General features: G+C 35.9%; 1 protein-coding gene across 1 annotated transcript; it reads left to right on the top strand.

The window, feature by feature from the left end:
• Nucleotides 1-580: 580 nt before the first annotated feature.
• LOC113041383 (protein shisa-like-2A) lies at nt 581-23,587 on the top strand. Its single transcript, XM_026199859.1, has 3 exons — nt 581-876; nt 10,702-10,838; nt 21,376-23,587. Exons 1-3 carry the CDS (start codon nt 695-697, stop codon nt 21,558-21,560), a joined length of 504 nt encoding a protein of 167 aa, XP_026055644.1. The 5' UTR covers nt 581-694; the 3' UTR covers nt 21,561-23,587.
• Nucleotides 23,588-24,154: the final 567 nt, after the last annotated feature.

The raw sequence follows: 24,154 nt of genomic DNA, 5'->3' as shown, positions 1-24,154 counted from the left end.
AGAACTTTCAGGCTGTGGACTCTGTCATGTTACTGTGGCAACACTGCATCGGCTTCAGGTATCTGGATGCTTTAATTAGTTGCCTTCAGTGGAAAAACAATGCAGCAACAGTATTCAAACTGGTTTATAAAAGCACAAGAAAATACAAGGAGCAAAAAACACTGTTCACTGTTTTAGCACAAAATCCTTCATCTTGATTCACAAAGCACCTACAGTTTTGTTCTTGTGCTGGTGTAATGTTAGGATCTGAGCATTTAAAGAAGATGAAAGATTGAAGGGAACAGATAATCGTTTTTGCATATATTTTGATCAAGCACATAAAACACATTGTTCAACTCTTTAATGATTGAAAAACACACTAAATGTGAAAACTCACGTTTTTCTGTGGATATAGCCTACAGTATAGCATATACAGGGGATGAAAAGTGGAGAAATTGAAAATGGATACAAGAGAGCGACGAAGTGTGTGTGTGTGTGTGTGTGTGTGTGTGAGAGAGAGAGAGAGAGAGAGAGAGAGAGAGAGAGAGAGAGCACATAAATAAAGCTCTCAGCATCTCACGTTCAGACAGATGCTCGTGAGTGTTTGGCAGTCGTCACGTCACTCTTTACTCTTACTGGACTGTACCTCTGTAGGATGTTATAAGGGGTCTTCAGGTTTTAACAGGTAGGGTTGAGGGTTCGAGTCGTGGGCAGCATGAGCGCGGAATGCGCGGAATATTACAACACGGAGAATGTGTTTGTCAGCGCCTTCACGTGCCCAAAGACCGACAACGACGCGCGCGCGGTCTTCTGCTGCGGGTTCAGTGACGTCAAATACTGCTGCGACGATCCCAACAGCTTTTTCCCTTATGAGTATGGATATATGTGGTGGCTCAGGTACGACACCGATATTTTGTGTTTTATTTGTCATGAATCGCTAATTTAAAATAATTAGGCTATTCTACTGTGTATGGCTACTAGTTGTAGCAGTTAGTGGCAACTTTCTAGTCACGTTATAAAAACGTAAAAATTAGAGAAATTACAATTACTGATATTGTGTGAAACTGTTTATCATGGTAGGCTACATGAGAATTGTTTACAAAACTTTATTGCTGATTTTTATCTGTAACCAACATCTCAAAATATGTTCAGTGTCCATGTTCAAAATTTTATTTTGCTCACCCTAATGCACGTCATTCAGAACTTTAACTAGTTTATATTTTGTTGAACATTTAAGATTATGTTTTTTCTTTGTTTGTATGTATCTCAGGAGATGGAAGTGTCTGACGTTCTTCCAGCTTTAACTTTTGTTATATGGATAATATAATCTGCAAACATATTTTGAGAAAATAAAACATACAATGCAGTGTTTCCAAGAGCTAAACAAAGCACAAAACCAAATATATCTTCACAAGACAAACAGTCTGAGGTGGAAATAGAGCAAAAAGGAGTTTAGAAAAAAACAGTAACATGAAAATGTAACTGACAAATTAAAACTTGTATATATTTAACATCTGAAGAACATTTCTGTTTAAAAATCAGATTATAAAAAGTTAAGAAAGAGATGGTTCTTTAAAGAACCTTTGACAAAATGGTTCTTCTGTGGCATCGCTGTGAAGAACCTTTTAAGCACCTTTATTTTTAAGAGTGAAGGTTCTTCATTGATTATTTGATGAGGCATTAACCTCAGCAGATAGCTTTAGTCAAGTTGTATGATTAAATGCGTGAGTCTTAATCAAGTGTTAATTTGATGAACACTTTATGCACAGTAACCTATAATGATCTCAAAAGACTTGAATAAAGATGCTCTCATGAAACAAGGGTCCGTTTAATGGTATTAACTCCTGAGCATTGACTGACAAATTAAACTTAAATTAAATGACTAATTAATTAATGCAAATTGTTGCGCTTGTCAATGCCATCATGTGTAATCAGAATAAAACATTAAATATATTAATGTTATTAACGGCATAATTTTTGTGCATAGATAAATTCTTATGTACATTTTTGCAGTAACTTAAAAGCTGCAATTTACATCAAGAAAGGCAGAAATGTGTGGTTCTTGAAAATTCTGATGAAGTTTGATGATAAGGGCAACAATTTGCATTCATTATAAATATTCATGACTGAAGTTTAGTTGAAAACTTGCAAAAACAAATCCAAATCACAACACCTGGTTTTATAAACGGCTGAACACCTTCTAATCAGGTTTTAATTCGTTTTGGTGATCACGAAGGAGAGTTTATTTTTGCTTCACAGGATCTAGCCTACCTAAAAAGCCTAGGTATCCATCTAAAATGCTGTATGACTAGAGGCATATTAGAATATGCATACATCAATTAATCAACATCAAGGCCATTGTCAGTTGCAATAATTCTTGCAGTGTGTCCTCAGTCTGGCAGTACTATGGAAGTCAGTTTTCACCACTGAATAAAAAATTAAGAAGGTAATTGTGACTTTATCTCACAAATTGACTTTTTTCCCCTCAGAATTTCATAAAATAAACTTGTAGTTCTGAAATTTTTTTTTCTCTCTGAATATTCACATGTAAACTCACAATTGCAAGTTATAAAGTCAGAATTGCAGGAAATAAACTGGCAATTGCGGGGAAATAAAGTCAGGATTGCACAATATAAACTCACAGTTGCTAGAAATAAAGTCAAGATTGGGTGATATAAATGGGCAATTCTTGCAATTGTGGGCTTTTATCTTGCAATTTTGACTTCTTTAACAAAATTGTGAAATATTCTTGCAAATGACCTATCGGTAAGCCCCTCCCCTCGAACACAGATGAGCCAATGGCAGTCGAGTGTCAGTTGCACGGGGGAGCGGAACTTGGACATCTGTAGGTTTCGGCGCTATAGAGAAGCATTGGAAGATCCAAAGCTTGCATTGTTTTATGGGATTTATGCTTAAAAATGGAAAAAACGATGAGCCTGAGGTACTTTTAACAGTGATTCCAGGTGTCCTGAGAGGATAGGCAATGGAATTTAATTAATTTTATTCTATTTCCTAAACCCAAACAAAATAGAGCAAAATGTCCCATAGCATTCACCCCCAATTCCAATGAAGACAAAAACGTTTGTTTTCTTGTTGAAAACTCTCATTAAGACACAATTTTTATTTGCTCAAACAGAATATTAATGTCATATTGTGCTTTAGCAGGGTATTTCTGGTTAAAACTACCTAAGTTAAAGTTAGTTAGTGAGTTCATGCTAATGTACAAATCAAAGTAGCGGACTGTTCTCGAGTCTTGTACGGTGTATGGCAAAAACACATAATCGAACGTCTACATTTCACTGTCTCTTAAATTATTAAACTTGTTAAATGTAAATTTATTTAATCATACCCTGCGATACATGAACAGTGTTGATCCGAGATGTTTTTATCTGCGATCGTGTCGACCGTAACATGAGCCTCCCGTTTGCATTGTAGACTGTAAACCAACCCTCGCTTCCAAATTAATAACCACACTATTTATTTTCAAATATTTTATGTAACCAACTTGAATGATGGTCCTTCTGTGCCCAAAATTTATCAAAAAGATATAACGACAATGTTTTCACATGGACTACGGAGCCCCGCACATGACATGCAAGAAAAAATAAAGAAATTATGCGCACGATTTACTAATTCGTTCCCACAATTTACTAAAACGTGCACACGATTACTATTGCGTTCGCTCGATTTACTATTGCGTTCACTCGATTTGCCAAATTGTGCGCACGATTTAGCAAATCGAGGGAACGAATTATTAAATTGTTCGCACAATTTATAAATCGAGTGAACGCAATAGTAAATCGAGGGAATGCTATAGTAATGGTGTGCATGTTTTAGTACATTGAGGGAACAAATTAGTAAATCGTGCACACAATTTAGCCTTATATTTTTTCCTGCATTTCATGTGCGGGGCTCCGTACATGGACAGCTATTATTATGTTGGCTTGGCAACAAGCCAACATACTGTTATGCTATTTAAACTTCTTCTTTTTCCTCTTTTTCTTATTATTATTTTTCTGACAGAAATTCTAAACGCTACTCCTCCTAGGGCTTTAAAGCCACAAGCCCCAAACTCGGCAGACACCTGCGGGATAGAGCGGTGCTGGTTGCTATATCTTTTCAGACTGATCAGACTTAAAGTTTTTTTTTTATTAATTTTTAAATGTCAAAATACATTACCCATAGACTTACATTATCTGAGAAAAATTGCGCCCCTAGTTGCAATAACCGAGATTAAAGGGAGGAGTCGGGTTTCGTTTCACTTTTAAACCGGTTAAAAATACCAAGTAAATAATACAATTTCCCTCAAACTGACAAGCTAAACCAACATATCTGATTATTACAGGGGTTAGGGCTCATTAATAATTGATTTCTGGGCAGAGAGCAGTCGAGAGAAGAATCACGGCTGCTCATCTCAGGCTGTCTCCACGGAGCTCACAACGAGCGAATTCATTCTTATTTAAGACCTTTTAAAACGGCGATTGCACGCAATCCACACGTTAGAACACACCAAGAGCTAAATTCAGATGTTTCTGAACTGTTTAAAGTAATAACATGATATATTCGCGGCAGCCAAATGTCCGCGAGCCCGCGATGTATTTCTCTGAACACTTGAAGAGAATCACTGCTGCTGTCTCCACGGAGCTCACAACGAGCGAATTCTTTCTTATTTAAGAACTTTTAAAACGGCGATTGCACGCAATCCACACGTTAGAACACACCAAGAGCTAAATTCAGATGTTTCTGAACTGTTTAAAGTAATAACATGATATATTCGCGGCAGCCAAATGTCCGCGAGCCCGCAATGTATTTCTCTGAACACTTGAAGTCCACATGACAGCCGCGTTTCGGGGCAAGATCGGACAAATAATAAGAGGCTACACATTTCATTCACACTGACAAGCTAAACCAACATATGTTATTATTACCGGGTCAGATCTCATTTATAAATTATGTCTCTGGCCAAAGAACAGCGAGAAAGACGAGAGAGAAATGAGCCCTTCATCAGCATTTTTTAAGAGATTCCAAAAATAATATCACAGCGAATTGCACTAATCCACCCATTAGAACACAACAATAGCAGAATTCAGGTGTTTTTTAACTGTTTATGTGGGCAAAATGAAATATAATTTGACAGCGTGATACAGCTTATGAATACTTGATGTCTGGGCAGAGAGCAGTCAGAAAGACGAGAGAAGAATCACGGCTGCTCAGCTCAGTCTGTCTCCACGGAGCTCACAACGAGCGAATTTATTCTTATTTAAGACCTTTTAAAACGGCGATTGCACGCAATCCACACGTTAGAACACACCAAGAGCTAAATTCAGATGTTTCTGAACTGTTTAAAGTAATAACATGATATATTCGCGGCAGCCAAATGTCCGCGAGCTGGCGATGTATTTCTCTGAACACTTGAAGTCCACAGAGAATTTACAGCCTTTCGCATTAAAACACTGCAGCGAAACGGCACAAAACAATTAGAATAATATATTATATGGTTTTAAAGTAGTTTTGGCCACTGTCACGCTGGTCTTAGCTGGTTTCTAACTGAATCATCATGCTGAACGTCACAGATGAGCTAGCGATGTATTTCTCTGAACACTTGAAGTACACATTTACAGCCTTTCACATTAAAACACTGCAGCGAAACGGCACAAAACAATTAGAAGAATATATTACACATATGAAAATGAGTGTTTGTATGTGCTTGTGAGATTTATCTGTCAGGCTGAACATCGCAGCGATTGCTCAGCGTTGCATGGTAAAGCAGGGAGCTACACTGAGACCAAAAGGGTCGCATGCATCACTGATTATTTTTGTACCTACTTATGTGTTATGCTATGATTTAATATGACCATTTATTAAAACAGAAATGTGTATTTTAAGAATACGTTTTATAACGTGCTCCGAGCATTCAACACATCAAGTTGGCTTCAGCCCCGCGCTGCGGGAAACTGAACTGAGCAGCTGATGGCGCGTGTGCACGAGAGAGAGCCGCGCGTATCGCGGACAGGGACAGCAACACCAGAGCTGTCGTTCAGGACGTTCACTTCCTCCTGGACCTGAACGAACAAATTCAAATCGCAGTTTAAATAAACAGAAAAAAGAGCGAAAAGCAAAAGAGCTCAATTCAGCAGCGCGGTGTTGTTCAGGGAGCAAGCAGAGACGCGTCTCAAAGTCTTCTTGCTTTTGTACCGACAACAAATACATACAAAATATGTCGAAATACCCGTGTTGGAAAGTGTGTTCGAATAAGTATGTGGTTATGTCTTAAGTGAAAGTAAAGATTTGCAAAAAAAAAAATCGGATGTGTATCATCATAATGGATGCGTTTGTCTCTTAAAGGGACCGCGCCTAATTTACTAGCTCTGCTGTCAGTGTCTTTAATGTATGAAAATGAAAGTAAATCACTCACTGCTCTTGACTGAATTACCTTGTAGTACAAGAATTTATCCAAAGTCAATCCAAAAATCAGATAGAATTGTTTTACTAGTGGGTGCAGGCCACTAGTTCATTTATGTAAGTGAGTATGGCAAAATAGTGATCTGTGAAATATTATACCCACTAATTCTTCATACAGTAGGCTACCAGTGAAATTGATTTAAAAAAAATAATAATTAAGGACCTGCCCATGTTTTGCTTAAGTGTTTCTTTCTTTAATTGTTAATGCAACCTTTTCACACCACAGACTGAACCAAATTAAGCATTTCTTGCTTGGTAACTGTTCAACAAAGTATTGATAGTTGTGTAAATATTGTCATACTGACAGTCTGAAGTTTTGGTTGATTCCATTACATATCTTTTTATCAAAGTTATCCGAAATTATCAAGATGAATTTGTTCTGAGTTATTGTCATATATTATTACCAGTTTCTAAACTACAGCAAATAAACTGTGATTATGTGAGAAATGTTGAAGGTGTCTGAATACATTTTGGTTTGATTGTGTATTTTATCTTACAGTGAAGACTATGCAGTGCTATTTTATATTAACAAAAACAAACTTAAAAAAAGTAAACATTATGTAAATAGCACAAATAAATAAATAGAATGAACATACAGTACAAATTAAACAATTTTAAACAGTGTGTAACTGCATCATCTATACAAACCATTGTGCTTGGACCCCTTATGATCTCCTTGATTTAAAATGCATTGTTTCAGTAATCTTGTGTGTCGTTGCCCACAACGCAACGGTGGCAGGACTGTGAAATACATACACGAGAAAAATAGGCATGACTTATTTCACATCCAGCTAGACAACCCTGTCATAGCTGTTATCATAGCCCAGGCTTTTTATTAAAAAAAGAAAACAGCAAGGGAGCATGGAAAAAGACTGTTGCAGGTGTATTTTTTATGGCATTATTATGTGTATTAATTTTGCAGCGGGGCAACTCAATGTTGGGCACACAAGTACTTTGGCTCTTTTGCTCCATGGCCAAGATGGCCAAGCCAACATCAAAGTTAGTTCACTAACTTTTAATTCTAGTTGTAGGTTGCAATTTTTTATCAGAGTAGCCAAGTGACTAAGGAACAGTAACTAAGGGGGCCGGGGCTTACCAATAGGTAAATTGCAAGTTAAAAAGTCCAAATCTGAGGGGAAATAAACTTATGTGAGTTTATAACTTACCATTGCATGTTGCAACTCTTGCGATTCTGACTTTATTGCTCTGAAAGGATATTGTTTATATCCCACACTTTTGACTTTATAGCATATTTGCGTCTTTGTCATGCATTTCTGACTTTTTTCAGTGGTGGATACAGGCTTCCATACATTTCAGCAGCTAGCTGTCAGTAATACCTTTAAAACTGCTTAGTGCCTACTGTAATGCGCTTCTTGCAGCTGCTTCTGATCTTCAGGTGATCAGGTCAAGCCGTCTTCTTCACTCTCACAGGGAACTCAATGATGACTGTTCTCTTCACATGTCACCGTGACATGACATTTAACAGCATGACATTTCAGAGAAGTCTGTGGGCACCCTGTAAAGTACAGGAGTTGCTCATGTTGCCCTATTGAAGTTTTATAGAGTTTTAAAAGTGTGTGATGAGAATCCTAAACTCTGTTTCATAACCTAGACTTAAAAAAAGGTTCCAAATGGAAGTTTCTGCAGTGATGATCTAGAGGAAGCATTTTTGGGTCCCCCAAAAACCTTTCACTGTTACCATTTTTTTTTTGTTAGTGTGAAAAACATTTTAATAATCTAAAGAAGCTTTTTCCTCTACAAAGAACCTTTTGCACAAAGGAAAGGTTCCATAATTGTTAAAGGTTCTTGACTGCAACCACCTTAGCATTGTGGCAGCAAGTTTTCCATGGTTCTAATGTCTAAACCTAAAGTCTGCTGGTGCAGAAATGACTCTATATATTTAATGAGCGATGCACAGGGTTGTCTCTTTACAAGTTGTCTAAATGACCTACTGTGGCTCTTTAAGTGCAGTTTCTCCACAGTTAATGCTCTGCTGCTCTGAAGCCTTTTATGCACCAGTTAATGTGAAAGATTCATTAACATTAACTGATTCATGTAAGAACTCATTTACTGCTTTCAAAACTGCTTTTAATTTGTTATCAGGCATGCAGTAGTGTGACGGCATGCTTTAATAATCTAAAACAAAGTTGTTTGTGCTTTCAACCCATGATTTTGTGGGGGTGGAGAAGGATGTTTGAAGGGGGTTGTTTGAAAGTGGGAAAACATCTAACCAAATAACTGATAGTGTTTTATTCTAATCAAATAATGGATTTTATGCAGTCAGAAATATGCAAATGTGTTTGTGTGCATGTATTTGTGTGTGTGTAGACATTTTTATTTTAACTAGATATATTTTCTATTCTTAATGAGATGCCAAATTTGTAACTAAAACCTACATTTCTGACTAATAATTTATGTATGACTAATAATATATAAATTAAAAATACAAGCTTTTCTGAGGGTTCAGGGCTTGCATCTTTGACACTTTACTGACATATTAAAAGTGTTAATGTCAATATATAATGTAACATTTTTGAGGTCTAAGATTTTTAATATGTGACCCTGGAGCACAAAACTTAAGTCTCTGGGGTATATTTTTTAGCAAAAGCCAAAAAAATTATTGATTTTTCTTTTATGCAAAAATTATTAGAATATTAAGTAAAGATCATGTTCCATGAAGATATTTTGTAAATTTCCTACCGTAAATATATTAAAACTTAATTTTTGATTAGTAATATGCATTGCTAAGAATTAATTTTGACAACTTTTTATGTGATTTTCTCAGTATTTTTGTTATTTTTTTACACCCTCAGATTCCAGATTTAAAAAAATAGTTGTATCTCGGCCAAATATTGTCCGAACCATACATCAGTGGAAAGCTTATTTATTCAGCTTTCAGATTGTGTATAAAAAAATAAACACTTAAGACTGGTTTTGTGGTCCAGGGTCACATATTACAGCTACGTCATTGTAATGATAAAAACTTCCTATTCATCGGGAACCGGCGGACAATCAAAACATTTTAATAATTCAAAAATAAACACAAAACAGCGCACCAGCCCCTCACGGACGACTGGTGCACACAAAATAAAAAGCAAACATTAAATATTGTCGAGGCCTGGTCCTCTCTCGTCCTTCACTATAGTCGCTCCAGTTTTATATCCTTCCATCTCCTACGTGGGACTCGATACCGGTGGTGGGGCGCAGGTGTAGCTCATCTCCAATCACTACACCTGGCCTCACTCCTCGTTCCCACGCCTCTCGGCCCCGCCCCACTCGCCACAGTCATAATTATTATATCTTAGTTCTCACATAAGATATAGAGAAGCTATAGTGAAGAAATTGTTTTATTACTTTAGAAAGTCTAAGGGAACATAAATACATCCAAATCATTAAAAATCATAGAGACACAACTGTTAGCCAAAAAAATTATTTGACCAGAAAACCTTTGTTTGATCTGAAATGTTTGATCACAGCAACTAAAAAAAACCTGCAATATTCTTCCATGGACTTGAAAGATGACCTGATGAAAGGAGGAAAAAAATTTCAGTGCAGAGTATAAGAAGATCACAAGGCAAGTATGGCCTTCATGTTGGGGCATCTTGCTGAATGCCACTCTTGACCAAGAATTACATAAAAGGCCGACCTCAACATGCTAAAACTAATTTGAATATACATGTGGAGCTCAGGAAGAATGATTTATGGAGTGATGTGAACATCTAGAACTGTTTAGACCCATGAATCAGCGGTATGTCTGGTCCAAAAAAGGCAAAGCTAATTAGCAGAAGAACACTATCTCCATGGTCAAACCTGGAGGAGAACCAGTCCTGTTATGGGGATGTTTTACTGTTGCAGGAAGTGGAAGGACATCATGGATTCTTTGAAGTATCAGGTTATTTTGGCAAGAATTGTGAAGATGATGATAAATGGACTTTCCTTCAGGACAATCATCCCAAAGTGTACATCCAAATCAGAATGGCCTGTTAAGTCTCCAGATTTATTCTCATTGAAAATATTTTGTTGAAATTGAATTTGGTGGTTTTAAACAATAAATGGCTCTGCACCAATTTTGACTTTTGGGAGTTGAATCATGTTGCACATGAATGTTTACATTCAACTTTACATTCTTAGGATTACTCAAATGTGTATTAATACAATTTCTCTAATAGTGTACTGATGGCTTTGTATAACTGTTGAAAAAAAAATATTTGCAGCTGTTTAACCTTGATCTATCTTAATCTATCTCTTTTTTTGTCTTAGTTTGGGAGCCCTGGTTGGTTTGTCTATAGCTGCTGTGGTGCTGTTAGCCTTCATCATCACTGTTTGCGTGCTTTGCTACCTGTTCATCGCCACTAAACCTCGAGGGCTGGACAACGGACTGCCTTTACGAGCACCAGGTATGAAAACACCTTCAACAAAAGAACGATTTCTATACATGAAAGCATCTTGAGAGGAAAGTCCTTCAGAAAAGCCTAGGACATCAATCTCACGCTACAGCCTATTTGATGAGAGTGTGGTTTAATTGCATAATGTGGCAAGTGACATTTACATTTACAATCACGATCTTTTAGTAGCAGTAATAATATCAGTGGAATTATTCTTCATGCATCATCTGCTTCTTCTTATTCATTTAGATTCTGTCAGACGATTTAGTGCTTTTTTTGTATTGTGAATAAGTTCTATTCATGTGATTATAAATCATTATAAATAAAAAAAAAAAAAAAATTAGTTAACATAAGGAATAATCCTGCTTGTTTGTGCATCTACTCTACAAATAAATAGATAAATAGACCTGGCGTGCGCCATTTTTACATTCCAAACCCACCATGGTGCAAACGCAACTGGCTTTTAAAGGGGATGGGAGATGAGACTCTGATTGGTTTATTGCACGTTACGCCCCAAAAAAACACCCATTACTCAAAAAGAGAATAGGGACAACCCCTTTAGACCATGCACCTGGGCGTGCCAAGCATTTTCCCGTCATTAAACAAGCAAAAGTGGATTTGTACACACCCTGAGTGCACCTTTGCCGTGGGCTTTAGACCTTTTGCTTAGATTGTTAAAATAGCGACCAAAAGGTTTGAGAAATTATTCTATTAAGACATAATGCAAAATGAATGCCATAATTGAGCAATTGGAATTAGTAATAGACATCTGTAAAAGTTCAACATATGCCTGTTGTTAGCATTCATGAAAATGAATTTAAGCTAGTAGATTTAGGCTCTTTTCCCCTGACTGTTTTCTGAACTGTATAGTACAATTGCATCATGAGTGATAGTGCCACTCTGAGTGCTAGCAGTATCTAGGTAACAATTCAAAACACAAAAGAAAAAAAATAAATATATTTTTAATGTTGACCCTTCGGTTGCTCTACAAAAAACATAAAATGGATTTTCTTTCTTCTGTTTTGGATGCATTGTAAGATAAACTGAGCTTGTTGAATGCAGATTCTAAAGAGACAAAGAATGAGGATTGTGTCAGCAATCCTAGTGGTTAATTTTTGCAAAATTAATTTGGTTTTATTTTAGTTTCTTTATCACAAAAACATTTGCTAACCAAAAACATTTGAAAATTGTCTTGTTTTCAGAGAAAATTTTATAAACTTATGCTTGAAATGTGATCACATATCCGTCAATGGGGCATTAAAAAAGCTTGTTTTTCCTTTGAATTAAGTAGAATTTTCTGACCCCACTGACAGATATTTGTTGTTTTTGTTTTAATCATAACTCTTTAATTCAACCATCTTTACATGGACTTAGAAAAGTTTGCAAAGTCTTAATTTAACCTTCGTGTAACCTGTAGAAACCCTGCAAAGATGTAGCTCAGATGTGGTTCACTGGGTCAAGAAATAAACCAAATAGGCTTGTGTCCACATGAGTTACTTTAAAGATGCATAAAGAGCAAAAGTCCTGAGCTCTTTTTGTCTGGGTTCTGAAGGACATATTTGTTTTCATGTATGGGAAATGTTCTATTAATGCTTTTAAAAGCTTTGAGCAGCATAAAGAAACATATTGAAGCATATCTAGTGATATGACAGTTCGATAGTGTGTTTTGTGTGTTAAATACATTGAACACCAATCAGAAAAAAGTTAAAGCAAAGGTGTTGATGTGATTCAAGGCTTGGCAGCTCATGTAGGATGTGCTGCATCTTGGTTCATTGTTAGAGCCTTTTTATTAAAGATATAACAACAATAACCAGTCAAATGGAAAATTAGCATTAATAATGGTGGTTTTATAGATCTTTCAACAGGCTTTTGTGTGTAAGTGAGTCAGGTTTCTCTGTCGGGTGAATGGATGACTTGCTGTAAGTACAGTGAATAAGTCTATGTGCCAGATCAAACTTTAAATAATCATGCAATCACATGAAATGATGACAAAACAAGTAGTTTTCTCAAGAAAATGTGGTTGATAAGAACAGCTGGAGGGGTTTTCAGACAGGAAATGCGAATTGACAATCCTTTACTTTGATTTATGAACACTGTCCATGAGACTTGCAATGAATTTGCAATGCATTTCTTCACCTGTTGCATCATCAGCAGAAAGTAAAAGTTGTTTCAGAGGAGGGGGAAGTTAATATATTTGAATTTTAACAATAAGAAATTTAGTGCCTTGTGCACCTCATAGTTGAGTTGAATTACAGTATAATTAAAACTAGACCAAAATGATTTAACCAAAACATTGCTAATAAAAACATTTTTTGTAACGATGCAAGTTTAAATAATATGCAGGATTTTTATACTCTCAGTGTCTTTATATATATTGATTGATTGATTGCAGGAGCATGCACTGATGCTGTACTTGTCCAGGTGATATTTCACCCAAAATCTAATGAAAAGTTTATTCATATTTTGCATAAAAATTATTAGCTGTTGTTGTTTACTTTGTGGCAATTATATTAGTGGTGGATCCTGAATGAGTCATTGTTGCGCTCTTGGGGGAGTTTTGGTAGGCCAACATTTTTGAAATCACTTAAATAAAACCTGTCTGACAAAGTGAAGGATACTTAAAGAGCAACGCAGCATGCCACAATCTAAAGAAATTCAAGAACAGATGAGATACATCTCATATAAAGCCATCTCTAAGGCTTTGGGACTCCAGCGAAGCATGGTCAGAGCCATTATCCACAAATGGAGAAAACTTGGAACAGTGGCAAACCTTCCCAGGAGAGACTGGCCTACCAAAATTACTCCAAGAGCACAATGACAACTCATCCAGGAGGTCATAGAAGAACCAAGAACAACATATAAAGAACTGCAGGCCTCACTCGCCTCAATTATGTCATTGATCATGATTCAACAATAAGAAAGAGACGGAAAAACGACATCCACGAGCGAGTTCTAAGGCAAAAGCCACTACTAACCAAAAAGAACACAAAGACTCGTCTCACATTTGCCAAAAAATATCTTGATTATCCGGATGTTAGTTTGTGATCTCAAGCTCAAGTGCACTTGGGTTATGCAGCAGGACAATGATCCCAAAGAAAGCAATAAGTTTACCTCTGAATGGCTCAAAAAAAACAAAATGATGGCTTTGGAGTGACCAAGTCAAAGTCCGGACTTGAGATGCTGTGGCATGACCTTAACCCTCTGAAGTCGATTAATGCGTATACGCATTATGAGGGATTTTCTCCTGATAACCCTGAAAGAACTTAAATTACACTTTCAGTTTTGATCGTACAGATAAGAGCAATACATCAATCGAATCTGTAAAGGGTCTACTTTTTTTTGTATACAGACATAATAACAACAAAACTTTGTGCATATCTTCATTTACAGACACGTCATTAAAACACCGCTGTATATAATACAACATTTTGTTATAATATAGCATAGGATATTAAAAGCAAATTACATAAAGTGAGTTTAGTAGATTTGCCTCAGTTCTCTTTGTATTACAGAAATGCATCATTAAAACCATGACACCCCCCCCAACCAGATTCAAGAACCTCCAGTAGTCATTTTCCTGTAATACTTTACCATTGCTTTTTTTTAAATAAAATAAAACTCCATTATATGACTTAATAACAGATCATTAAATAGATGACAAATTTAGTTCTGCATAATTACATTTTAATATATTTGCTGCACTTGCTGCTTAAGTGCTTTCAACGACCTTATATGCCATGTCATGAAAATGTTACAGTGCAGAAAAAAAAAATTCTTAATGGTTCAGAAACCAGACTTAATGTTCATAATGCATATTTCTTTTGATCTTGAGGTTAAATGTGACCCATCTTGTCCTCACACTAATATAGAGAGCTCAGATCCATGCACTTAATGCAGGTCTATTAACAATATGCACTATAATGAGTCATTGGCAAAAGGGTAGAGATTTGAGAGAGAAAATTAAACGATTTGGAGACGGACGGATTTAATGAGACGTTTAGATGACATTCAGTTCTTTGTGTTGAGCAGTAATGTTTTCTTAAGATCCTGAGTAAGGAAGGAAAATGTACTTATATAGCACATTTAAAAACAGCAGAGCTGAACAAAAATATGATTGCAACACAATTAAATGTGCTGAAGGGTCATAATTACTCCTGTTAACTCATTAACACATGCTTGAGAATGTTTCGCTACTCTGTTTAAATTATGTGATGACTATAAAAAATTATAAGAGTGAGAGATAATGAAGGATTTTATTCTCTTTTATTCTTTTTATTTATTTATTTATTATTATTATTATTATTTCTTTTCATTTTGGCATCCAGACAGCTAATTTTATTTCAGTTCAATTTGCCCCTAACATTATATAATAATTATGTCTTAAAATGGTATAAACAGCATGGTAGTATGTGTTGTACTGACTTGAATTTTAATTTGTATTACTTCAAATCAGTTATATATTTAGATACTGTAAAAGAAGAATCTATTGAGACTCCTTATCTGCACTAATGAGAAAAAGTAAGGCGAATTGGCAAGGCAAGATTATGTATATAGTGCATTGCATATGCCTAAGAAAAAAATAACATGCAACAACACAAAAGCAAAGGATAAAAAAAAGATGCATCTGGAAAATATGCTTAATTGTCATGAAAATAATAAAAAACATCAAAATGATACAATGAATAGTATACACTACAAATACGAACTGTAACCTCACTGTTTGTTGCAAAGCATCTCAATTTTGGTTGCATCTTGATCATATAAGCACATTTTGAAATTAGTTGGCAAAATGCGTTTGTACTTTTGTGACGGCAAGCACTTTCTTGTTTTATAGATCCAGAGATGCATAACCTGCAGTTGGCAAACTGTGACAAAGTAGACAAAGGGAAGCAAAAGTTTTGGATACCAAACAAATGTACCTCACCTACCGTTGAGCACGTTTTGTTCAGAAATCATTAGTTCACTGCTGGCAGTGCCTAAGTGTGCATGTCTCTGTGTGTGTCATTTGTTCACGCAACAACAGCTTACAAATAACTAAGAAGCATTTCTTCTGATCCAAACAGAGAAATAAGATGAATAGCCTACCGAATATAATAGGCTACTTAAAAAAGATAATGTCTTTTCTTTTGGGTCAGATGTGATGAGTCTCAAATATTGGGAATTGCTAAGAGTTGGTTCACACAATGAAGCTGACATTTAAGTTCACATAAATTACAGAGATGTGGCAAAACAAAAATATGTTTTTCCCTGTGCTGAATCACAAAGGGATCAATATATTTGACCTGCTTATCTGTGCTAGTGAAAGTGTTTACATTGCTAAGGCAAAAATCAGTGATTAGACTTTTTTGTCTTTAAGGCCAGTTTGGCCAGGTGGACAATAAAAACTTGCATTGCAGTGACATTATGATGACTTTATTTTGCCTTAGACCATATAAAATGTTAGAAATACACACATCATTGTGACTAACTTAATACTAATGTCTTGGTTGTTATATAAAATCAATTCATCTGCAGTCGCGCTGATATTCGGGAAAACAGCACTCTTGCTGATATTACTTAACAGTATCATGGCATGAATATAAAAACAAGAAACTCTTACAGGCCATTTTTTGCCTTCGTATCTTATAACAGCATTCTTATATCCTTTGTCCCACAGCAAACTCTTAAGACATGTTTTTGTTTGTTTGTTTTGCAAGCTCGCACATCATTAAAACAGCAATCACTATATTATAGTAGACGATAAATATCACACACTCCTCGCACATTTACTTTTTCCACCCAAGTGTGTCTCAGTGTCGCTGAAGCCACTTTTACCACAGCCATGGGTTGTGATCAAACAGTGGGCGTTCACCTCATTGATCAAATACCTTTCTTGCCATTTCTCCTGAATTTTCCGCCCTTCCAAGTCAAATTTCTTCTTTTGGATGTGTTTTGGACACACAGAACATATAAATCCAAAACCTAAACCTCAACCCATTACAAATGAACTTTTAAAACACCCTCCGCAATATAATTTCTCATTCAGCTGGAGGATTTGAGGATGAGGACGGTCTGCCGTCCCACCGCCTCCATTTATCATTGTCATTCCCACCCCATTCTGTCTGGGACACAAATAATTGATATCATTTCACCTGCAGTGCACCTCTTCCCGTGGCCTTTAGCGTCTCGTGTTTTCTTCTTCTCTAACTCTGCAAAAAGACCAAAGTGACATCGATTTTTGTTATTTTAAAGTGACCAATTATGTTTTTTGTTTTCAGTATGAAACAGATTCACAGGAGATCTAGAAATCAATGTGTTGTTCAATCAAGACGTTGTTTTTCTTTTCTTTTCATCTCACTGCCATCCTCTGACCTTTTTTGTCTTCCACAAAAACTTGAGATTCATTAAGCGGATAATGCGATTTCTTGCATTTTATTACATAAAATATGGTATCAAGGTTAATAGCTGTTTTTTTTTTATCATCTGTTTCCATTTAGAGAATGGCCCTTTCACCTTATCTACACAGCACATTTAATTCAAGTTTGTTTAGAAGAATTACATTCATTCTGTCATTAACTTACACAACTCTACTCCTTTTTATCTTCTGTCTATATGCACTCTCTTAAAAAAAAGATAAAAGCTGGTTGATACCCTATTAAAAGGTAATAAATTGCTCCATCTAGGTACTAAAATGTACCATTTAGATAAAAATATGTACCTTTTAAAAAAATGTTGTGTGGTATTTATCTTCCATCTAGTGTTGCTGCCATTTCAAAAGGAGGTGGCTAAAATGCCTCATTGTTTCCCCTTTTTTTTGCAGTCTCTTAAAGCAAAGTGACATTTCATTGCTTAACAGTGTGCATTCATAGCACTTTTTGTTTTTTTCTAAAGCAAACCCTTAACGTTTCAAGGTAGTGAAGTATGTCATTTACAAGATTTTCTTTTCAACATAAAGAACTGAAGGTTAAAGATAGTGAACACCAAAGACGGTCGTCCCAGTCATTTCTGAGAGTCTGCAGTGCAGAGCGATCAATTTTGCTGAAACAGGAGTCTTTACGTAACACTACAGAGACGAGCAGAACACCTGAGACCTGACAGCCTGTTTCTCCAGAGAATGACTCAACTGCAAAAACTGCACACTATTTGCATCTCTTCTTTTTAGCAGATGACTTTATGCAAAGCAACTCTCAAATTACTCTAAAACAAAAAGAAGGGATGTATCCAAGAAAGCAAACGGTATCATCAGAACATGTCATCCTTATTTTGAATAATAAATTTGAATGTGTATTCTAATGTCAAAGTTTTGGCAGTCAAATTATAATGAATGACATAATATTGTTTAATATATAAAGTTTTTTATTAGTATATATTAAGTTTGTAGTTAGTGTACACACACACACACACACGCACACACACACACACACACACACACACACACACACACACATATATATATATATATATATATATATATATATATATATATACACACACAGTGGGGCTCGAAAGTTTGAGCACCCCTTGCAGAATCTGTGAAAATATGAGTCATTTTCAAATAATAAGAGAGATCATACTAGATGCATGTTATTTTTTATTTAGTACTGTCCTGAGTAAGATATTGTACATAAAAGATATTAACATTTAGTCCACAAGACAAAAAAATTGCTGAAATTATTAAAATAACCCCCTCAGAAGTTTGGGAACCCTTGGTTCTTAATACTGTGTTCTGTTACCTGATGATCCTCGACTGTCTTTCTGTTTTGTGATGGTTGTGCATGAGTCCCTTGTTTGTTCTGAACAGTTAAACTGAGCAGCGTTCTTCAGAAAAATCTTTAAGGTCCTGCATACAAGTATCTTCTGTTGCTTACGAAGGGCAGAACTAAATGGAAAAAAAAAGATTTCAACAAAATAAGACAAATTTGGCCATCTTCATCATGTTCAAAAGTTTCCTGTCAGCTAAGAACAGGAAACAGAGGCTACAATTCACACAGGCTCACCAAAATTGGACAATAAAAGAATGTTGAAAAACGTTGCCTGGTCTGATGAGTCTGGATTTCTGCTGCGACATCCAGATGGTAGAGTCCGAATTTGGCATAAAGAACATGAAAGCATGGATCCATCCTGCCTTGTCTCAGCGGTTCAGGCTGGTGGTGCTGGGGTAATGGTGTGGGGGATGTTTTCTTGGCACACTTTCGGCCCCTTAGTACCAATTGAGCATCGTTTAAATGTCACGGCCTACCTGAGCATTGTTACCTTACCATGTCCATCCCTTTATGACCAAGGTGTACCAATCTTCTGATGAGCAGGATAATGTACCATGTCGCAAAGCTCAAATTATCTTAGACTGGTTTCTTGAACATGACAATGAGTTCACTCTACTCAAATGGCCCCCACAGTCACCAGATCTCAACCCAATAGAGCATCCTTGGGATGTGCTGGAATGGGAGCTTCGTATCATGGATCTGCAGCCAACAAATCTGCAGCAACTGCTTGATGCTATCATGTCAATATGGGCCAAAACCTCTGAGGAATGCTTTCAGCACCTTGTTGAATCTATGCCATGAAGAACTGAGGCAGTTCTGAAGGCAAAAGGGGGTCCGACCCGGTACTAGCAAGATGTACCTAAAAAAGTGACCAGTGAAACTTCAAGAAACCTAACTGCAAAGCTACCTGAAAAACAATGCACAAGTGCACCTAGGACAAAAGCTTTTTTTAACGCATAGTGTGGTCACACCAAATGTTTATTTAATTAAGTTAAATTAATAGAAGTTAATTAATAAAATCTATTGGCATTATTTTTGATGGCATCCTCACTTTACAGCATTTTTACACAAGTGCCTAAAACTTTGCACAGTAATGTAGCTTTGCAGGCTTCTTGAGGTTTCTTGGAGACATTGCCACAGTTTTTCTGGATTGAGTCTGTCTCAGTTTGTTCTGTTTCTTCATGTTATTCAGACAGACTGATGATGATCAGATCAGATCTCTGTGTGGAGCACTGGCTGCTGTCACTGGCTGCTCCTCGTGCAAACACAAATCTCACTGCATTATTACAATTAATGGCAAATATAATGTTTGGAAATGTAAACTGATATTTACTACTGACACACTACAGCAAAACATAAAAATTACTGACTTAAAACTATTTTTTGTTGGTGAAAATACTACTGGCCTAAGACTTTTGCACAGTACTGTATATATAAACTCTCTTTTGTATTTAAAATTACAAAAGCACATAATTATTCAAACTTAAAGGGTTGGTTCACCCAAAAATGAAAATTAGCCCTTGTTTTACTCACCTTCAAAGCATCATAGGTGTATGACTTACTTCTTTCAGATGAATCAAATCTGAGTTATAGAAAATATTATCTTTGGCCAGCATTTTGTTTTGCTCTCTCCTGCTTTGTGCCTCTGCATTCATCACTTCTCACAAGCATGTTAGTGAAGTATACATTCTACGTCATCCGCCGGAACGACTTTGCATGTATGACAGTCAGCAGAAGTGAGATGCTAACAGTCTAATCAGATTCAATGATCTATGCTAAGCTAAGCTAAACGTGCTACTGCCAGACCTGGAGATCAGCTGAATGGATTCGAAAATGGTAAAACTCAACTGTTTAACTCTTAGGGAGCTGGAAAATGGGCCTATTTCCCAAAGTAGTGTAGTGTTCCTTTAAACTAAAAAATAAAAACATAATAAAGACATTATTAAATACTTGTGATATTATATATTACATATGTAGATTATAATAATCTATAAATACTTTTAAAAACGGACACAAAATTTGAATGTTGCCTAACTGAAATGTAAAAAGACAATAAAATTGCTAAAACTAAAGTAAAAAATAAATAAAAGCCTAAATAGAAATATTAAAGATAAACAAAAAATAATACAAATGCAAACAAATCATGTAATTGTTAAAATGTAAAACTAAAATAAAAACTGAAAATATAAAATAAAATCTAATATTATTAAATGGTGTTTTGGTAATAATTAATGCTGAAATCAAATTGAATTGAATTGTCTTTAATTAAATATCCCTTATAACCAGGATGTATTAACAGAGATACTCATGTAGCACTCTTTGCTTGCTATTTTTATATATGTGACCCTGGACCACAAAACCAGTCTTAGGTCACAAAAAAATTGAGAAAATTGAGATTTATACTTCATCTGAAGTATATTTGAAAATCTGGAATCAGAGGGTGCAAAAAACATAAAAAAATATTGAGAAAATCGCCTTTAAATTTATCCAAATTAAGTTCTTAGCAATGCATATCACTAGACAAGAATTACGTTTTGATATATGTATGATAGGACATTTACAAAATATCTTCATGGAGCATGATCTTTACTTAATATCCTATATAATAATTGTCTATTTCTAAAAATATACCCCAGCGACTTGTTCTCCAGTGTCACTTATATCAAAACTCACTGGCAAGTCTTGAAGAACACACTGACAATATTTAAGGACTTATAGACTGTAGACTTACCAAGGAGTGTTACACCAGCAAGCTGCTGAAAACTCTTCTGACAAATGTCTAAAGTTTCCTGTCATGTGTTTCTCAGGATCTGGGCCCAGTCCTCAAGAGGGTCTGAGTCAGCCGAGCACCGCACAGGGACCGCAGGGTTTCCGCAAGCATTTCTTACGGGGCAAACTGGACTGTGACAACCAGCCGCCCGACCCAGACCGCCTGTTCCAGCGCTGCTTCATGGCTACGGTCACCACCATCAACGTTGAAGGACCTTCATAAAGCCCTGGAGTCTTTTCAACGGCTTTACCCAACCATCATGTGACTTAAGTAACATTTTGAACCACTTGAAGGTCTCTAATATTTTGGCCTCAACAGACTGTCACTGAAATCAGTGTAACAAACTGAGAAAAAGTTTCATACATCATCAAACACAGGGTCTTTTTTTTACATGGCGCAAGAAACATTTAACGGTTTACATTCATCAAGATTTCAGCTCTTTGAGAGTCTGTAGATTGAACCAAAGACGGAATTGAACTCAATCGTAGAGATTGTTGTTTCCAAATCCCGAGAATTACAATATTCAACTTTCTCTCAAACAAAGTTTACCAAGCGATTACACCGACACTAGTCGTCGATGCCTTTAAAACAGCTTTGAGCACCATTTGAACCATCAAGCGATTCACGTACTGCAAGAATCACGTTTTTAATTTGCTTTTACGCTTTCGTTTGCCGGTTTTGAGCGTACTATATCACATTGTGTTAAAAAGAACTTTTCTTAAACAAGCTACAAGTTGGAGTCCCAATACTTTTAAGCCAATAACTCACTATGTGTAGAGAGAGAACTATAAAATGTTATCTAACCCAAAAGTAACATGGCATGAAGGTATAAGGGGCTGTTCACACAGAACTCGTTTTTCCATTGCAATGTGCCACTTTGCCATTGTTTTTTGTGGATGAATGTTGCGTCTGTTGGACATGAGCACCATGTTTTTAAGACACAGTGTCAAGTTGAACTAACTACTTTTACATGTGCCGCTCATTAATATCAGTTCCTAAGGAGGGGACCAATCAGACGACCCTAGAGGTGGGGCAAGCATTGCAAGCTTTTGTTTACAGTAGCAAGTTGGCATGGAAACTGTAGGAAATTATGTGCATTTTCTAAAAATCATTCCTGATGTCTAGATGCCAGGACGCATTCAGTGCAAACGGCCCTATAAGGAACTCCCTAAAATGGTAATGTACTTTTAAACTAATACATTTTACCATTTTAGGCAAAGTTACAGTAAATTTACTTTTTAGCTTTTATACTCTACATGCTAAGAAAAAAGCACAAAAGCTGTCACTAGAGGGGTGCCTTTAAAAAAAATACACCTTTATACCTTATTTACCCCTTATGAGTGCATATACCTAAATGGTACATTTTAGTACCTTTTGAAAAGATACCGTCCCAGTAACAGCTTTTACACTTTTTTTTTTTTCTGAGAGTGAGAAAAAAAAGGTACAAAAGCGGTCACTGGGGCAATATCCTTTCCAAAGGTACACATTTTGTACCTTATTTATTCCTAAAGAGTGCATATTTTCCTCTAAAGAGTGCAAGAACCTTAATGGTACATATGGTGTCTATCGAAAAGGTACTGTCCCGGTGACGGCGTGTACCTCTTTTTTGATTGTGTGTGGCTAGGAAATGTTTGGAAATTCTTGACTTTCTATTCGTTGTCATGGGAGAATTATCTATTGTGTTCTGCTGAAGGCCAAAGCTGCACTGAAGTCTACTTTGTAAGCCGGTTAGTTTTCTTTATCATTTACTTCAGTTCGTCAGGGTTTGCAACCTTGAGCTGTATTGATTCGATTTTAATATGCTGTGATGAAAAAAGTTGTCTATTGATGTACCGTTTTAGATTGCTGCATTTCCAAAGAGCTGCTTGACACATTGATGGACAATTCAAGATGATTTTTTTTCAGAGATGTTGGTGGCTTTGTTTGTTTTATGATGCTTTCGCCTGTAATGCTTCATGATGCTCTTTGTGTTTTGATAATATCTTTCTCGTCAGCTCCAAAATGAGAACTTTTGCCTCTCAGCACGATTAATTAAGAAATTGCATCTGTTTCAACAACGACTCAACTTTTACCGCAGGACATCAAGATGCCATGCAAGTTTGAAAATATTTTTCATCTCTGAGCTTGACTATTAACTTTTCTTCTGTGTTTTTCATTTGATCAAAGACTGCTCATTCAAGAGCACGCCCAGGTTCAACACCAGTTAACGCATCCTGAGAAATCCTCGAACAAACCATTAAAGATATAATCTTTATAACCCATCTTGTTTGAATTTGATGGTCATTTCAAGCCAGCATACTGCATTGAGTCTCTTTTAACACCTCCTCCACATACATGCTCAAACAGGTTTAATTAGCAGTTAAGGGATGCTCAAGAGACTCGTATTGCACACTTGAAGTAGCTTATTTGTTCCCATGCACTCCACTTATAATGTTAGTGAAGGTTTCTTGCCTTGTCATTTAGTTTGTATGTGAATGTGTATATTGGTGTAAAATAACAAAACTTAAACATTTGTGTATATATATGGAAATGTATAATATTAAGATATTTATTCCAATTATATATGATACATTATAATTATATATATTTAAAATATTTATTGTATATAAATTATGCAGACATCAAAAACGGCTAAAAATGAAACACAAAACATACAAAAAACACAAACACATTAAAACACAACAAACGCACTAAAGGTTTCAAATCAAATTAAAAGAGGAAATATAAAATTAAAACTAATTGCAACTACTAATACAAATATAATAATTAAATTGGACTAAAATAACACTAAATTATTAAGTATGTTACACACACAC

The sequence above is a fragment of the Carassius auratus genome, chromosome 23 (genome assembly GCF_003368295.1).
Source record: "Carassius auratus strain Wakin chromosome 23, ASM336829v1, whole genome shotgun sequence".
NCBI classification, from domain to species: Eukaryota; Metazoa; Chordata; class Actinopteri; order Cypriniformes; family Cyprinidae; genus Carassius; species Carassius auratus.
This window is presented reverse-complemented; position numbering and strand designations above follow the sequence as displayed.

Excerpts from the sequence above, each read along its gene's own strand:
- LOC113041383 (XM_026199859.1), top strand. The coding sequence starts at position 695 with ATGAGCGCGGAATGCGCGGAATATTACAACACGGAGAATGTGTTTGTC. Across the intron at positions 877-10,701 it reads GGATATATGTGGTGGCTCAG|TTTGGGAGCCCTGGTTGGTT; the intron begins GTACGACACCGA and ends TTTTTGTCTTAG. Across the intron at positions 10,839-21,375 it reads ACTGCCTTTACGAGCACCAG|GATCTGGGCCCAGTCCTCAA; the intron begins GTATGAAAACAC and ends TGTGTTTCTCAG.